At 44.4% G+C, this 18,283-nt stretch overlaps 1 protein-coding gene across 10 annotated transcripts; it reads right to left on the bottom strand.

Moving 5' to 3' along the window:
- Nucleotides 1-1,522: 1,522 nt before the first annotated feature.
- Nucleotides 1,523-17,063, bottom strand: APMAP (adipocyte plasma membrane associated protein). 10 transcript variants are annotated; one of them, XR_012585961.1, is made up of 11 exons: nt 16,806-16,980; nt 15,456-15,561; nt 12,843-12,959; nt 9,931-10,046; nt 8,055-8,147; nt 6,056-6,172; nt 4,614-4,788; nt 4,024-4,158; nt 3,453-3,645; nt 3,021-3,238; nt 1,523-2,370 (listed from the first exon to the last, which is right to left on the bottom strand). XR_012585961.1 is itself a non-coding variant. In XM_074578790.1 (10 exons), the coding sequence occupies exons 1-9, from the start codon at nt 16,967-16,969 to the stop codon at nt 2,621-2,623; spliced, it is 1,152 nt and encodes a 383-aa protein (XP_074434891.1). In that variant the 5' UTR covers nt 16,970-17,063; the 3' UTR covers nt 1,523-2,370; nt 2,609-2,620. The 10 variants fall into 10 exon arrangements, 6 of the variants coding, with proteins under 6 accessions (XP_074434891.1, XP_074434890.1, XP_074434886.1 ...); XR_012585964.1 differs by lacking the exon at nt 15,456-15,561 and having other exon boundaries at nt 2,609-3,238; nt 16,878-17,063; XR_012585963.1 differs by lacking the exon at nt 15,456-15,561 and having other exon boundaries at nt 2,656-3,238; nt 16,878-17,063.
- Between the last annotated feature and the right edge of the window lie 1,220 nt (nt 17,064-18,283).

Genomic DNA, 18,283 nt, shown 5'->3' with positions numbered 1-18,283 from the left:
AAGCGAATCAGTCACGCAAAACCCATCACATTTGGCAGGCCAAACCAGCCAAGGTCTACTTAACTACAAAAGACAGCAGAAGTTATTCAGTTAGATACTTTGGCAAATGAATCACCAGACGTAACTATGCGACAACAGGCAAAGCCATGCTTGCCCCAAGGTTACCAAAGCAGCAGCATGAAACAAGCCCCACAACAAACTTGCTTTTACAACCTCAATTTAAGATCCCACCAAGTTCAACTTTCATATCCTACCAGAATGGGACAAATAGCTGCAAAGGCTGGCAGAGCAACGCTAACCAGCTGCTGTTTAAACAGCCTGCCCTGTGCTGGGTTTCCCCAGAAAGAGATGTTGCATGTCCCATTCTCAGCCCTTCAGAGTTCCAATAGCAAAAAGTCTGCCCCCCACCAGGCAGGTCACACCTCTCCAGCCTTTCAGACTTACCACAGTACCACTGTCCACAAGCTATTAAGGGCTCATTAAGGGCTCCAGAGGGCTCAGCTGGACCTAAGGTCAGAGCCTGCAGCAACTCATCTACTAGGCTTCTTTTGTCTCTTACTGAGCTCCCTCCCAAATCCAGTGACCACCAGGCCAAGCAAAAGGGTTTGCAGCCCCTGTTCTGTACCGAACAAGTCAGCCTGATCCAGCAACCATCAGACGCAGGACTGCTGCAGCCCGGTAGTAACATAGAACAAGGTGACAAAAGCACTGACAGAAAAGCATCACTTTCATTTTCATATGCCTCCATTAATAAAGACACACACAGAAGGCCTGTGAAGCAGATAACGTTTTTAACATTATCTTCTCTTCTCTGGTGCTTTTCACTATTTATCAAGCAAGCCTTGATTATTTCCTCTTCAAAGGAGAGGAAATTAAGCAATAGTGGAAGTTTATGTTTGACTATCACCCAGTGGCAGAAAAAGAGAGAGCAGCAAAGTCTTCAGTCCCAGAGCATGAATCAATCCAGTAAATCACACAGCTGCTGAAGTAACCCCTTTATTTCTTCAAGACACAAAACCTCTTATTTAAGATGTAGCAGCACAGCCTTTCCTTTGTAGTAGTTGACAGAAAAGCATTTTCTGGATTTACCAAGCAGAGTATCTGTTAACTGAGGAAGTAAACCGAACCATTTCTTCTGAAGATGCCAGAAAGGATCCATGAGCTCCTACCGCATTCCAAGACTTTCCACCAAAGCCTTCCTTGTCCGCTATTACTATACTTTACAGGGGCCCTTTCAGTCCACATCTACCTTCAGACAACAATCTTCTCCAAAACCTTTACCAGTTCTCCATAAAAAGCACGCTGAAGAGGATTGCTGCAGCTGGCCCTCTTCCCTCCCACGTCTGTCAGGAATGGCAACCTACATAATGAGCAGGAGACTTACAGAACCTGGTAAACACGGAAGAAATACTACAGGTGACCCTTTTTAAACCCACTGGAACTAGTCTTTAATAACATAGAAAATGCAACTTTCATTCATCATCTGACTACATTTCTATAAAGAAACACAGGAGTCCACAGATAATGATCAAATTTGATTCTGCATGTTGATTAACAGTTAATTGTAGTGTCTGATGTTGATTACACAGGCTGGAATTGAAGAAACCCAAATGGTGTAACTAGATTTCTAGGCATGTTCTGGATGTTGCTGCCTCTACCACAGCACTATGGTATGACATTAGAACATGCACTGTAATCACTCCTAAACAGGAGGTTCCAAAACAGAAATAAACACATGCAAGACATCCTCTTCAATCCAAATCATACACAATTAAATTCCATACACCACAAATCCTTCCAGTGCAAGAAGACATCCAGTTGCATTAAAGGTGACAGATGATGTCTGTTTAAGACGACTCCAAACAGGCCTGGGCATGGAAAAGCAATGGATTTTCTTTAAGGAGCACATAACCGTATGAAGATGCCCCACCATACTCCTCAGATATTAACAATTATGCATGCCAACTCCAAAGCAAGAGATGTCAAACCAAGTAAGAGGACAGGTACCACAAGCTGTACATTTTCCTATGGCAACAGAACAGTGCTACTGCATGTTAACAGACTGTCTTTCGCTTTTTTGTCCTTGGTCACACACTGCACGTTTTTTCTTCATACCTCTGGAGTATTATAGGACAGTGGCACCTTATCGTGGATGGACAGTTAAACATGCTGAAGATTAAGTCTGCAAATAAACGGAGACCGGAAGGAGCCCAGGTAAAGATATCCATTGTGCTCATGTGCCTCGCTAACATAGGCTACCGTCACTCCATTGGGATCATGAAAGCTTCTTCTGTAGGATCCTGTCTCACTAAGTTCAACCACAAGGCTGTATTTGGGCACAAACTTTGTCACGGTTTCCTGACTCAGCAACTAAAAGAAAAAGAAAAGAAAAAAAAAGAAAATTAACAAAAAGATTTTGCACTCCACAGTTAGATCTCAAGACACTTACACAATCAAAGACCATTCCACGCTCCTTGGACGAAGCGGCTAAGAACATAAGCACACGTTTTGAGTAAACACTATTACACAGGCTTAATACATTAACAACTGAAAAGCCAACTTTAAAAACAAAACCAAAACAAAACAAAAAAGACCAGCAGAAACATACTCTACTTCAGCGCTAGGCTGAAAGGATGTCCACACAGGAGACACCACCTTGTTCTGGTGCAGCTGATGTCAAGCAGGAGACATCGTGCTCTGCTCCCCATAGCATCGGTTTGTTAAAGCTCCTGCACTGCACCAGGAGAGACAACAGGTTTTACAGGAACAACAAAGTTTGTTCAGCTGAAATGGCACTTCCATCCTAAACACTGCTTGTTGATTTTATTATTTCTTTTTTGAGAACAGACGTATTTTCAAGTCTTTGTATTGTTTAAAAAGCACCATGCTGTTTCTTTAGTATCAGATAGCCCTTACAAAATACATTACTCTTGCTCATCCTCATCCTATAGGGGGGTGTGACATAACGACAGGCATATTGAGTCAGAACCAAGTGTCACCTAGCAGCAGACATAACATACACATTCTCTCCTAGGATGCCTAGGGTAGTCATTAGAACAGGTCAGACTTCCCAGATGCTCTCCGGACACCTGGCAATAAGTAGTTTAGGCACTTCGGGTACAAAGGTGAAGTCTTCACGTATCCAAATGGAGATCCTGTGTTGCTGCATGGCTAGGGCAGAGATAGTCTCTTTTTCTTTCCTGAGATCAAGGTGGAAGGCAACTTAAGAGATGTGTACCTGTTACTCAGAGAAGCAAATGTTAGTTTTACTACCTATGAATACAAAAGGACTGTTCTACCTGCAGACAGCCACAAGAGTTTTAACCACAACACTAAAAAATTTTTTAAATCTTCCTGCAAAGAGTAAGAAACAGGACAAACATTTATCACTTCCATTCCTATACTAACGGTGATTTTTTAAAAATTCTTTCTAATTTTTTTTTTTTTTTTACCTTAAATATCATCCTTTTAATCCATGGTTTTTCAGACAAGAAATCCAACAAAGAAAATCCAGGATTGGGCCGGACAGCTGACATAGCTACCCAATATCCTCCAGAGCTGCTTAACCTGATATTATCTGGAAGACCAGGCATATTCTCAACAAACATATCTGCTCCACCTTTCATCAGCCCAGACACATAATACCTGAAAGTTATAGACAGTAGGATTAGGACACCTTAAATCAAGCAGTCTAAGTAATAAATAAAAGGCTCAAAAGGAATTAACTTTTAAAAAATAATATTTTTTTTTCCTTATTTTGGTACAGGGAAATACAGCATAGCCACATTCCTCTCCCGAGAAAAAGTCAGCGTACTCCACTATGCTCAAGGAGCCCATGATGGAAAGATTATGCAGTCCAGATGTTTACAGTGACAGAAAAAATTAAGTATTGAGGAAGGCCACCTTCTTTGCCATTGATAACCAGGCATGAGTAGAGTGTAGTGTTTCTTCTGTCATTCAACTCATTTATTTAAACAATCTCTAAACAGAGAGTAGTAATAATTTCAGCAAAGTCATACTCACCTTCTGATTCTAGCCATGGTTGTCTCCTGCACCAGGACAAAGTCTTCTGCAGGAGAGAGCTGGACACCATTGGGAAACCTCAGCCCCACCATTAAGACTTTCACTTCTTTTGTTACCGTGTCATATTCAAGCAGGCTAAAAAGAAAGCATTGTATATGGTTTTGAGTGAAAACAAATATTTATTCATCTTGGTTTCATTCTCCAGGCATTCTATCTTCTCTCACATGCACTTAACCTAAGTTAAAAGTGCAGAATAGTGAGGAAGCATTTGTTTATGAACACAGGAGAAATACTAAGCCACTTGAGATTGGCAGCATTCATGAACGATTTAGGCTGAATGGAAGGCTAACACTTTCTCTTTTCATACAGATGTTCCATGCAAGCCCTCTTCAAGGAAAATAGGAATCTCATTTATTTTACTGCAGGTCTCGTTAGCAACATCCACACATTCTCTTACCCTCTCCTGCGCACTGCAGTGTTTGCACAGGTGGTTTATAAAGAGAAAAAACTTGAAGACCAAGGAAGTGGTGAAGTCCATTTCTACAGCTGAGCTTACAATAAGTTAAATGCCTTGGGGAAGTAATACTTGCCGCCCATCATCTGTGCCTTCCATAATCAAGAATAAGTAGTCCCGTCTTTGCCATTTGCTGCTGGAGTCAGTGAAGTAGATTTTCCTCCCATCCCGGGTCACTGTAAGATCATTCACAAATGACAACTTCTGACCTTCAATTAGTGTTTTGGATGACACAAGCATTTTCGTTTCACCTGGTTACAAAAAGAAATTAAAAGAAAAGACACACAAGACAAGCTTTTGTATGTCTTGCCATGGAAATGGCTTAAATACTAACATGAAATTAGCAAGCACTTCACAATTTTTTCCATTCGTGCTTCTATTAAGTAGTAAGGTTTCGGGCTGTAATGGAACAACTCAACATCAAATGTGAATGACCAGAACAAAAAACTCTTCAGAAAAACCGAAACAGTAGATGATGTTCCCTATTGATAAGTGCCAGACTTTTCACATTTCTGAAGCTCATACGCAGCCAAGTGCAAACTCAGGTCCCAACCTCGTAGAAGGATGCAGGCAAGCCAATCGCTACTACCTCTTTCCCCATAAATCTGTATGAAAAAGGAGTAGTACCTTCTAAACATTAAAACGCCAGCAAGTTCATTAAACAGCTCTGCCACAGTCAGCTCTGCCACCTACTACCAGGCAAATTATTAAGGTCACATCTCTAAAAATGAACCAAAATCTGTTTAAGTCATCTTTAGGCACGGGGTTTGGGTTGGTTCATCTGCTTGGTTTGTGTCATGACTGAGCTAATACGGCAGCTGCATCATACCCTCCCAGGGCCACACAGTCTGAACCCTTCAGTTGCGTCTCACCTAGCATTTGGCCAGCCTCCCTCTCCCCAGCTGAAACCAATTTGGAGATGTAAACTGTCAGAAAATCAACCCTACATGAAAGCAACTATGGCTTTCTGACAGCACAGCTCCTAAAACTGAGATCTGGGTCAGGAACATACAACAAAGGGCATGATGCAACAGTGCCTTTTCAGCAGGAACAAGCCACTTGATCTTCAGCTGCACCAAAATACATCTTTTTTCACTTTCTATAGATTGGGGTTACAGGGAAGTTAAGAGCTCTTTACTACGACACAGCGAGATCAAGCCAGAAACAAAAGTACAGAAACAGAAAGTTTATGTAACAGCAATACTTTTTCCCCTTTATGAAAACTGAAACAGCTACGCAGAACTTTATTCATGGATCTTGAGGTACCAATTTTGACAACGAAAAGCATATGTCAACAGCAGATAAGCCACTGGTAACCCTGATCAAAACAGACAGATATAGAAAGGAAGTGATCGCTACAAGAAAATAAATACCAAGTTCGTGCATGGCATATTTCACCCAGACAGCTCCCAACCACTTTACAAAGGCAAGCATGGTTTTGCCTGCAGTGTCCGGCAAAATTGCAAATAAAGGCCAGATTTGTCAGTGGAAGACAACTTCTAAGCAGAAAAGTCATACCTGTACCAGGATTAACTTCATAGAGTCCATAATAAGCATCTGCCACAAAAAGGGTATTATTTGGCCCCACTCTGATGCCAAGTGGTCTTCCACACGTTGGTTCATCTTCACGTGTTCCTTAGGAAACAATTTTAATATGGTTTTCCAAGTAGAAATAAATGCAAGGCTACCTACATAGGTCAAACTCTAACAAAACTCTACAACCGGCACCACACACACTCATTAGAGAAATGATTCTTACTTTCCTAGGTGTGAGTGAAACAGGTATCCCCATGTTTTCACCAGTCTGGAGATAATCCTATCATTTGCCAGGCTGGTAGTGGGCTAACAGCTGGCCTGAGTAGGGATGAATGTCAGAAAATTGGATTTAACTAAATGCTTCTTCTCAGAAGGAATCAGTTTTCCTGCAGGTTTCTTTTTCTTTTCTTTTTTAAATAAAAACAAACCACACCACACACCACCACCCCACCACCACCACCTTGGAACTTCCTTTTTTTGGAACGGTCTAACGCTGTCATGAAACAGCCAGTTTCTCAAGACATAGACACTAAAGACTTCTACATGAGGAAGAAGGGGAATACTGCAAACCTGAAAAATGTGTGTCTATTTGAGTCCAGAAGAACTAAGAACTTCAGAACATCTGTAGTTTGAAAGATAGCAAGAGAAGCTTCTGGACAGCATAATTCTCCCACCTCTCCCAAGCTATACAAGTCGAATGGAGATGAGGAATGGAAAGATGATTCTTCATATCCATCCCAACCCACATTCATACCTAAGCAGCAGCTGGAAGTCCAGCTTCCTACCAGCTAGCAGCAGGCTTCATTGGCTGTCCTACCTGTTAGGTAGCCAAGAGAGTGCTTCCAAATAAGCCTAATCATGTGAACATCCAAAAATTACACAGCTAAAACACTGAACGTGTCAACAAGAGATACATAAAGACAGCAATAGTTCCTGCCCATAATTTCTGTCTAACTGGCAACCAGAGCAGGGCTGCAAAACCTCATGCAAGTTTCTACATTGTTACCGTAAACAAAACCACCCACAGTCCCCACAAACACCAGCCAGGCTTCTCAGGCTGCCCAGGCAGTACTGAGATGCCTGATGTTAAGCTTCCCCATAGAAATAGTTCTGTTAATAAACAAGCCACTACCAGGTTTTCTCACTCAGTTCCAGAAATCTCATTAAATGAAGCAAATAAGTGGTTCAGAAAGAGGAGGGAAATTCAACAAGAAACAACTGCAGGCCGCTGGTGAGAAAACAGAAACATCACGACCAATGGAAGATCTCTGCTAAAGCAGGTGCAGCCACCACAACCCCCACACTGTACTCACAAACAGAGGAAGGGAAATTAGCACAAAAAAATGCAAGGCAAAGTTCTGTAGATGGCGAAGGTGATTTTTATTTTCAAAAATCTTTCCCACTCACACGTTATCTCAGAGTTCATTCACTCACACTTGGTTAGAAGTCCTCAGTTTTTATGGGGTGGCCCTTCAACTCAGAATCTTGCTGACTTCACTTTCCATAAATATTAGGCCAGGTTGCTGCCCATTTTTTTCTTATTTAGGATACGTGCTTTTTCTGGATGGACTAACAGGAAAAGGAACGTTATTTGTGATGCACTTCCACCTCGTCTTCCAGCGTTAAGATTCAGGATCTTCTACCGACAGATCACCCATGCTGCAGCCTTACAGGAGTGCAGGCCTCGTAGTCATGACATGAAACACCCACATTCCCAAATTTTACTCCTGGGAACACTGTCCTTTGTTATCAAAAGCACCCATTCCCATTCTTTTGGCCCTTTGTTCTGCTGTTCCTTCCAGTGCTTATATACATATTTCCACTCGTACTTCATTCATACAAATATTAATATTTCTGTTACAAATCTCTACAGAAGAATATACGCACTTCCATGAGCGATCCAGACAAAACACCAGTTTAATCAACATAAGCCCTGACCCAGATGTTTTTAGGTACACTATATTCAGGAGCTGTCACTCACCACAAGGACCATGGCCAATCCTGGCTATAGTTTGTATTTCCCCATCTTCAATTTTGATAATCTTCCCATCAGCTGTCCCAGTAAATAGCACATCTGCAAAAACAACGGGTGTGATTAGCTTGATCACAAAACCGTAGTGGTAAACATCCTTCTACGTGATCCTTCTACTAGCACGAAGTAGAATTCATGCTTAAGATACAGTAAAGTAGCAGTCTTCATTCATAACAAAAGAATAAAGAGGTGAGGGGAAAGATGAAGGCAAATAAGCGTATTTAGTTAGATTTCTTCCAACTCAAAAAGAAGAGGAAGGATTTAAGCCTTAGGAGTTACAAATATGGAATATGGAGCTTTTTACCCATAAGTGGTCCAAACCTTTGCTTAACAGCAGACATAACTTAATGGCCAGTCACTGGATTGATCCCTCTGGGCAAATTTCTACATCATAGTAAAATGTGATCAGTACTGCATCCATCTTGCCACTCTTCAAAGAGAGACTGACTAAATAAAACTTCTTATTCTGATGCAGTCCATATAGGCTGCTGGACACCTGCCAACGCTCACATTGTATTGGTTCTGGAGAAGAATTACAAAAACTGTAGCAACTGAACAATCAACAAGACCAAAAGCATTGCCAAATTACTGTATTCATGCCAAGCCATGTGATAGCATAAGACAGATTCACTGAATACAAACAAAACACAAACTTTTCCATATAACCAAATTAAAGACTGTTGAATTAGCAGAGCCCATCGCTTGGACTTTTCCATCTCCATTTTAACTGAAGTTTTAAGTTTGCTAATTACACTTTTAAAAGGGAATAAGCAGACTTCAACATTTATTCATACAAAACGTATTCCCAGTCAGGTTGATTATTTCACCCATGGCTGTCCCTTGCAGGAAGGTTTCCTTAAAGAGTTTCCAATGAGACTTTTCTGAGGTAACAGAAAAGAATCAGTGGCTTCAGGTAATCACTTCAGCACATTGATAACAGAGATAGGCAGAAAAAGCATAATCTGAGGAAGGAATTTACAGTAGTTTCTTGCTGTAAAATAATTATAAAAGATATTTTACTCATTTATTAGAAGATATAGAAGAGGGAAAATAAGTGATATGGCTACTGAGCACCTCTTGTACTGAAGGATGTTTCAGTAAGGGCCTTGCTTGCAACTCCCAGACCCTTTTCTTTTCACATTAAAACAGTCAAGAACTCATGTAAAGAGTAATTTCTAGCCTTATCCCCTTCAGGAGACACAGGAACAACCCCTGCACAAAGCTGGTTTCCTACTGAGTGTCATGCCATTACAAGTCTCATTAAGAAACCCTTTAAGAAACTGCTCAGAGACGGAATAGGTTGGTGATTTGGTGAGAACACACATGCCATAATAGAGAAGTATAGGATGGCACCTGTAGTGCATGCAACAGCAGTAAAATGTAAATTTGTTATTCATCAATTTAAGATCTTTTACCGTCATATAAGTAAAAATTAATACCACAAAACGCGGCTCCCTCAGAGGCAATGAGTATTAAAAGCGTAGGTATTACCCTGTAAATATTAATTCCCACTTAAGAGCTAGTCAAATGAAAAATGGGACCACTTCCTCCAAACAAAAGTAGCCCCTGACTCCATTGCTGATGCTTTCAGTCCTGGAAGAATGGATTTTTTTAATCTGGCAACAAGGTTTAATTTATACTGGGGAAAGAGGAGAAGAGGAGTATATAGCAGCCAGGTTTTGCTGCATAACATAGTTATTTTAAAAAAACCTGCATATTCAAGAGAGCTTCCCGAGTTTATTACTTAAGAGCTATATTGCTGAACAAACCCGTATCGATGGAGCAACACTTAAAGACTTTAAAAGCTTATTTAGGCAGTGCTTACCCCCAATATTGGCAATGGACTCTGGTCCGACCAGCTGATTTTCCCATAACCGCTCAGCTTTTCGTAACTCGATATTGGGCTCTAGCACACCCGTCAGGAGGGGAGGTTCCTTCAAACTGCGAAACAGAACGCAGACCTCATGATCTTTTGCACAAATCTGCAAACACTCTTGAGCAACATATTGGATCGTTTTTTCCCTAGTTTGCCAGCTCCTGCAAACCTGACCTATGCTTAACATACAGCGTATTTCGAAAAGAGACATCACAGCTGACAAGCTGAAAGACTGACTCTTGTTCATCAAGGTTCATAATTTTCTGGTTTTGCTGATCAGAAAAGTTGTAGTTACGCATTCATAAGACATGTCTGGAAATCTATACAGCTTCAAGGCCAACAATACATTCCCAGTTCATCTATTTTACACAAGCGCAAAGGATTTCAGCATTGCCACAACGCAAAAGAATAACTGCTTTCTTACTGAGCTGAATTAATTGTTTGTACCAGAATATTTTTCCTAAGTAGATATATGCATATTCCTAAACAAAAAGGTTTTAAAATGCAAAAGGCTAGCATTTTACAATACACCAAGATCTGACACCACCTAACATTTTCATCATGGAGAAAAAATATTTTTTAATTACTAATTAGCACACAACTTGTGAAAAAAGTGTTCCAGTAGTTTGAGCACTAGGACACACATGCTTTCATACCATATTGAAACCTGTATTCTCATTGATGACTTGAATGCATTCCCATATAGAAAGACCAACTCAAAGGAATAAGTTGCACATAAACTTAAAGGGTATTGAACTGAAATCTCAAAATGACAAAATAAGGTCCAATCTTGCAAGTCCTTATCCACATAAATAGCCAGGTCCAAGCCAACGGCAGTTCCAATCAACTACAGAGATATGGAGAAGGGAAGTAGTAAGATGCCTACACAGCTTCAACTTAAATACCAGGCTCCAAAGCACTGTGCTTAAAAAATAGATTTAGCTGTGCTGACAAACCTGAACATATTTCAGTCTCTTACCTTCTTAAAAACACCCACATAAACCACCTCAGTCTCCGTGAGTTAAGGACTTCAAGTTATTACTAAAGCTGCATACACAGCCAGGGCGGTAAGCTCATTAGGTGTTCGTTCAGAAGAGTATGCTAAAGCTCCCTAGGCCAAGTTTTGAAATGTGACCCTAGGCAAATGCCTTCCACCTGTAGAATTTTAAAAAGCCAAGGTTTGACTCCAAAACTTGCCCAGCTTCACAGCATCCAGGACCGATTTGTCACCAACAACGCTGCAACCCTACTGCTCATATGGTGAAAATCATTACAATTTCTAGAGCTTCAGCGACCAAGGCAAAAAGCAAACTGAAATTGCAAACTATAAAAGCCATGACAATTGAGAAAAACAGGTTCACACCACAAATGATTCAGAAGGAGAAAAAAACACATACTTTTATCTGTCTGGTTACGGACAGTAAACTTTCCTTTAAGCATGTATTACTGCAGTTGCAAAGCCAACTGAATTACTAGCTCCTGTCCACAGCAGATTTATAGCAGAGTTATCTTCACAATGCTAACACAAATACATTTTCCACCTCTTCTTCCAAGCATTAGAGAGTTCCAGATGAGGGTAACAGGCTTTAGATATGGAACTCATTTGCTGGGAACTTTGGACAGTTGTGTTTGCAAGCAGAAAATCCTCCCTGGGATCAATATTATCCGAGACGGGCTCATAGAGAAAGAACTTGAAATAAACCACAGTTGCAGGAGTTTCACAGATCACATCTGCTTTTTTCTCCACCCTCTTATTCCTCATTATTTCTAGTGGCTTACAGGAACGATATCACTATTGGAAAATGAGATTTCTATGTGTTCTTTTACTGAAGGGACTGGTTGAGACAGCATCTACCTCTTGAGCTTTTTCAAAAGATTTCATAAACATCACACAGAATCATCCTATCTACTGTACAGGCTGAGGCCGAACCACTTCTGGCAGTGAAACTAAGAAGCTAATTAAGAATGTACAGCAATGTAAGTCAGTGATTTGGGCAGCTTATGTCTAATAGCCTATTGGCAAGACTTGTAAGTACCACCCTACCATGTTACCAGTTTCTTTCAACTCTAGGGATATTTACAGTGTTGTCGTTCCTTTTCATTAAGGAATTATCAAGTTGATCACAAATATTTAGCAGACTGAGCATTTTCACTTACATCAAAATGCCAGGAGCACTACACAGCCTGACTCCACCCCATGCTAGCAGTCAAAGTGTCTCTCACACAACTTCACCCAACACAGGTCACACCTCGCATAGCTGATTCACTGTTATGCTAGAGATTTGATACAGACCTCGATTCAGATGTCTACGAATTCAGGCACGGCAGAAATCACCTAGCTGCACTGCTTTATGAGATCTGCATTTAAATATAACATCACCATATGGTTCCACTGGTACAAAGCACCAAATCAACCCGGTCAGGTTATCCATTTCAATTTTCATCCTCAGACAAACAGGCTGTCTTTGACAGAACTATAATAGCTGGGGTACTGCTTAGTCCTTAGTGAAAATGCAGTTATCTCACAGAAGGCAAGAGTGCCCATAAGTAATCACAAGCTCCACTGGCAGTTTAGACAGCAGAAAATCATTTTCTAGATTAACGATCAAAGTAATTCAGCTCCTTCAATGATCAGTAGTGACGCACAACTGCACAAGATGGCTCAGAAACAGACTGGGTATACAAAGCAAGCCATGGCAATGGACAATACTGGAATCACTCCCCAATTTCTTAATCCAGTTAGAACCACTTTACACAGCTGACTCTTGTTTGCTGAAAAAAAAAAAAAACAGCCCCACAACAGAACACATACGAGTGTTATGCTTCAACAATATTTATTTCAAAACAAAGCAATAATTTACCTTATAGGCTGAGGGTCTATAGGACAATCCAGTAGAACAGTTACTCCAAGCAGGGGCACAGTGAGAGACGCAGCCAAAGTCAAGAAGGTAACACGGAACACCTTGCTGCTGTAAGTACTGCCAAAACCAGACAAGAAATAGAATTAACATGCTAAGCTGTTTTAATATACAATAGTCTTTAACAATTCTTTAACAGCCTATTTTCTTCACAAACAGAACCAGAGATACTTTTCCCCAACCACCATCTTGAATGACCCTTAGGGTCCAGTTTGAACTCATTAGGATAAGAGAAAAGGATATTTATCCAGTCTCAGCCTATTGGCATCATATGAGGCAGAGTATTCTCATGTACAGGTTTCATGCATGCTACAAGTTACAGATAACTAAAAAAAACCAAACCAAACGCAACCTCCAAGAAACTGGGTTGGGGGGGGGGGGGGTTGGTGCTGTTTGGTTGAGGGTTTTTTAACTTGATCTTCAGTTTTGGCAATGGTTTCCATACCAGTGCAAACGCTCAACTAAAAGAACAAACATTAGAGGAAGTTAAATGAATGCTTGCTTAACTTAGTGAACATTGGTTTGAAATTCAAGCCCCAGCACACAGAAGAAATTAAGTATGTTCTATTTACCCATCAAAACACTCAACAAAAAAGCAAGAAATGTTATTCCACGGGAGAAAACCAGGTTTTGTTCTCAACAAGTTCAGAGGCATCAATCGGGCATTTACAGAGAGGAAGGCACAGGGCCATGCTTAACAAATCCTAGCCTTGAACAGGAAAGGCAGCTCCCACAATTTTAGCTGCTCTGAACCACGCACTGGCACAGCCAGCCGGTCTCCTTGCAGTATCAATTAAATAAAGAGAAACAGTGCCTGATGGTTCCGTAATAATCCTTGGACCACTTCCACTGTTTTGCCCTTCATTAGCCAATCATCCAGCCAGTAGGAAATATGAACTGCTGCCCAGAGCACAAACATCACAACTGGGGAACTAATGACATGTACTTACAGTACTGACAACAGCATCAAGGTAACCTTTGGGATTATCAGCTGGAACAGCTAGGGCAGAACTAGGCCTGGATTTGGTCACTGCCTGCATGCACAGAAGTTGGAATATTCATAATCCATCACAGCTTTTCCCTGGCGGCACAACTGCCGCCACCCCTTCTCTTCTGGCAGCAGACAGAGGTGGTTAGGATGGAGGCCTGCCCCAGTTTCCCCGGCTCTGCGTGCTACCCAACGGGCCACTGCAAGCCACTGCGCAAATCACCAGGCTGCGCCGAGGCGACTGCTACAAGGATGCCAACAGCCTGCCACGACAAGAGCTGCCGCTGTCGCTAGCCCAAAGCCACACAGTTCAGCCCCCTCCAAGAAATGTTGTTAGCGCTGCTGCTGTTGGTCACCAAGCGTTCCCCAGCTCTCCCAAAGCACTCGCCACCTGAGACTACTTCCTTTCCACCAGCATGCTCAAGTATTCCTGCTCTCAGATAAATTAAGAAACAAATTTTATTTCTCACACTCAAGAGCACAGCATTCCCATCACAAACTTCGGCAGTGTTACAGCACTAAGACTGTCTCCGCCTGAGCTGGACTAGGCTGGGAGACTGCTTCAAACAAGCCTTCTCATCTGCACTGACCTCTTCATACTTCCCAAGAGCCAGACTGCCCTTGTAATTAATTAGAAGAATTCTGCACTTGCTGCTCTAACAGCAGATGTCTCGAGGAAGCAACAACCTCCCAGTCTGTCTCCCCTTGGATTTGGAATCAAGAGCGGGTGCTAGAGATATGAGGCAATCCCCAAGTTTACACAAAGACAAAGACTTCAGCTGGCAGCCTTGTCCTTCCACTGTCCTTCAAAAGATGAAGGCTCTATACTGTAAGATTAAAAGTACTGTCAGCAGACACCTAAGCATCCTTGTGACAGCTGAGAACAGCTCACACAAAAGAAGTGGATGAAGATGAATGGGAATTCATCTGCCAAAGCCAAGTTAATTAAAGCTCCTGAAAGCACGATTTAAGTAAAGGTCACATTTCTGATCCTCATTCAAACTTGCAAGGATTTGACAATAAAGGAAAAAGGCAGGAAGAATGAGGTGACAAGCAAACTCACACTTCAAGCTTGCAAACTGCAAGACCTATTTTACACACTGCTGAAACCACAAGAATTTAAATAAAACACAAAAGCTTAAAAAAAAAGTCAGCTTCTCAGAATCCTTATAAAAGCAAACAAACAAAATATACTCTAATATAGAATACAGACAACTGTAAGTTACTGACTGGTCACTGGAAAGAATCACTGAAGTAATGGTTCACCAATACTGGTTATCAAAACAAAATCCTTAGTTAATTGTGTCTCCGATAATTAATCCTACACGGACTCCAGCCACAGTCTCAGTAATGCAACTTACCAGGACTCCAGCTATGATAAAGGCAATTTAGTTGTCACTAAGAACTAAAAAGAGAAGCCACTGCACCAATTCTTGAAGACAGACAGAAGGCTGGCAAGACGACACTACGGGCCACCATAGCGAGGAGTCCAGGCTGCCTCATCCTCTTGGCAGAACTACTGGGGGGCTGGAGGGGAAAGCAACTGTCATCAAGAGTTTCTGCCACACCTCCCAGCCAGAAAAAGGGCAGCCTCCAGAATGTCTTCCACTGGTTTCATGCAGGACAGTCTCATGAGAACAGAACCTGGGGATACTCTGGACCATTGCTGGAGCCCTAGAAATTCAAGTGATTTGAACAAAGTTACCAGGAGAGAATGAAACCAGGAAGAAGAGTCTCTCAAGCTGTGAGATGCTGATGCTGTCCTTCAAAAACGGGGCTATGTATGCAAGCCACCATACACAGTCTTTCATTCTGATGACCCTGAAGGGCAGATATAAGAATCTGCAAGGTACACAAGTCAGAAGAGACATAATAGATGGCGAACCAAAGTATTACAAGTCATCAACCACTTTATTCAGTGGTTTTCTTCAGCAAAGCAAACACCACCACTTTCTCGTTGCAGCTATTGCCTTTACTTACACCGAAGCTAATTTTGTATAAAATTCCTAAACAGAAAATTGTAAATGGAATCTTGTTTAACTTAGAATAAACTTAGCCGCAATCAAATAAACTGTTTACATCTCAGACACATATTGACTAGGCTTTAAAATGCAGATTACTCTTTAAACTATTGCCAAATATAAACAGACTAACCAGAGTCATACAGGACTTAAATCACACCCACAATAAGCCTGTGCAAGCCATAATGGCATAACTGTGGTTTCTTGACTAGCAAAAGATAAACTGTACTTAGACCCACTGGATAAAAGAAAACAACAACAAGCCAAACACCACGACCAACCCCAAACAGCCACAAATTAAGCCATTTTGGAGGTTAAAAGGTCTCCCTGCAGCTCAGCAGAAGCAGGTGTGCAGGCCCTGCCCAGAACCCTCCTCCCTCTGCCAGCCGCCCCCAGCAGAAGCGCCAGCACTGGGGAGAGAAGCCCCCGCCGGGGTGCTGGGAGGCCGGGGGTCCCCACAGGCTGACACCCAGGGGTGCCCCAGCATCAACCTGTGCCGCCGACCAAGAGAGGGGCACCGGGGCCGCGGCTCCCCACGCCCGCGGTAGCCTGCTCAGCCCCGGGACAGCCAGCCTGCCCCTTCCACCCGCTCTCGCCCAGGACAGCCTCTCCCACGCCCAAACCAGGGCCTCCCTCACCCGGGTGAGGCCAGGCCAGCGGAGCCCCTTCCCCTCCCAGCCAGGTTTCCCTCAGGCCGGGCCCAATCGCCGCCCTACAGCCCCAGGCCAGGCCAGGCCGGGCCCCCCAGACCACCCCACCTCGGCCATAGCGGCCCCTTCCCTCGGGTCAAACCGAACAGCCCTCCCCGGCCCGGCCCGGCCCGGCCCCTCAGCACTGCCCGTCAACCGGCCACCGGGCCCTCCTCTCCTCACAGGCCGGGCCTGCCCTAACACTCACGGTCACGGCAGGCCCCTCTTCCCTCCCCGTCGAGGCCGGGTGGGGCGGACACACCACCGCGCTGGGCCCCACCTGCCCTCCTTGGCTTCCTGCGCCGGGCTGTCCTCAGTGATGACCTGCGGGCGAAAGGGCCGGCGCTGCCGCAGGCCCTCCGCCTCATTCATCCTGCCGCCGCCGCGCACCGGCGCTGCCGCCGCCGGCCACGCCCCCCTCCCGACACACCCCCATGGCCACGCCCCCCGCCCCGCACACCCCCATGGCCACGCCCCCGTGCTTTAGGCCCCGCCCTCCACGGATTAGGTCGCGCCCCCGACGGCACAGGCCACGCCCCCGACCGTCCCTCAGGCGGAAGGCGGCCCCGCTCCGCGGCGGGCGTGAGGCAAAGGGCGGCTTGATCCTTCCGCCGGGTCCGTGCCCGCCGTCACGGGGGGGCTCGGCGAGCTTCTACCGTGGCCTCCTGACCCCTTGAGGCTCCCGTGGGTGGTGGTCGGTGCTGCAGCCGTCCCTCCCCCGGGCGCGGCGCGGGCAGGCCGAGGCGCAGGGCCCGCAAGATGGCGCCAGGAGACCGCCAGGGAGCGATGGAGGGAGCGGTTTTCCCTCGGAGAGGCGGGAGAGATGGTCTCTCCGGTGGGACAGCGAGGCAGAGGGCAGCCCGGGGTGGGGGGGGGTGGCTCTGGGACGGGGAAGGCAAATCCCCCGCTGGCTCCCGGAGCCGGTTAGGGTGGGGTGAGCCGGCGGAGCTGCCGATCCCCCCGCTTTGTGCGCCCACGGGATGGCTTCACCCAGGTGCGAGGGGCGACAGCCGCACCCCCTGCCTTTGTCATCCCACGGGCTCGCAGAACATCACCTTTGCGCCTCTCTTGGTGCAAAGAGATAGGTAACACAAAAAAAAAAGGGTAGCGCAACGTGCTGAGATTTTTCTGTCGTCTTTGCCTTGCTCGGGAGCAGGAGCGTTAGAAAAAGGAGCCTGGGTGCCAACGCCAAGGTGGGACCCGCGGCTTTGTCAACACTGCAAAAAACCAGCGTTTCGCAAGCGTAACTCGACAGACAGGGGCTGGAACAGGGGACCACCCCAGCTGCGCAGTGCCAAGGAGCGGGAAAGGCTCTTTGGCATCACGCCTAGTAAAGAAACGTGGGCGTTTTCCACAGAGACGGGCTACAGCCAGGCAAAGAGGGGGGGGCATGGGGAGAGGGGGGGGCCTTTTCTCTTTGTTTGGGTTGAATTCAGGCAACAGGCTCAGCAGCTGCCAAAAAGCTTAGCAGCACTGTTCCCTAAAGGCACCCGCTTTCCTGAACAACCATTTCCCCCCAGGACCTTGTGAGTAGTAGTCCACAACCTCTCCTCCCAACTCTGCTGTGAGGTTACCGCTGTTCCCGGGGGTGTTGAGGGCTGAGGCACAGAGAAGTCAAATAGCATCCCTAAGGTCCGACAGGTAGAGAAAGAAACTTAATTGAGTCTTCTGCATCCCAGGTGCAGG

This window comes from Larus michahellis, chromosome 3 (assembly GCF_964199755.1).
Source record: "Larus michahellis chromosome 3, bLarMic1.1, whole genome shotgun sequence".
Lineage (NCBI taxonomy): Eukaryota > Metazoa > Chordata > Aves > Charadriiformes > Laridae > Larus > Larus michahellis.
The sequence above is the reverse complement of the archived record's forward strand: the minus strand, read 5'-3'. Positions and strand labels throughout refer to the sequence as shown.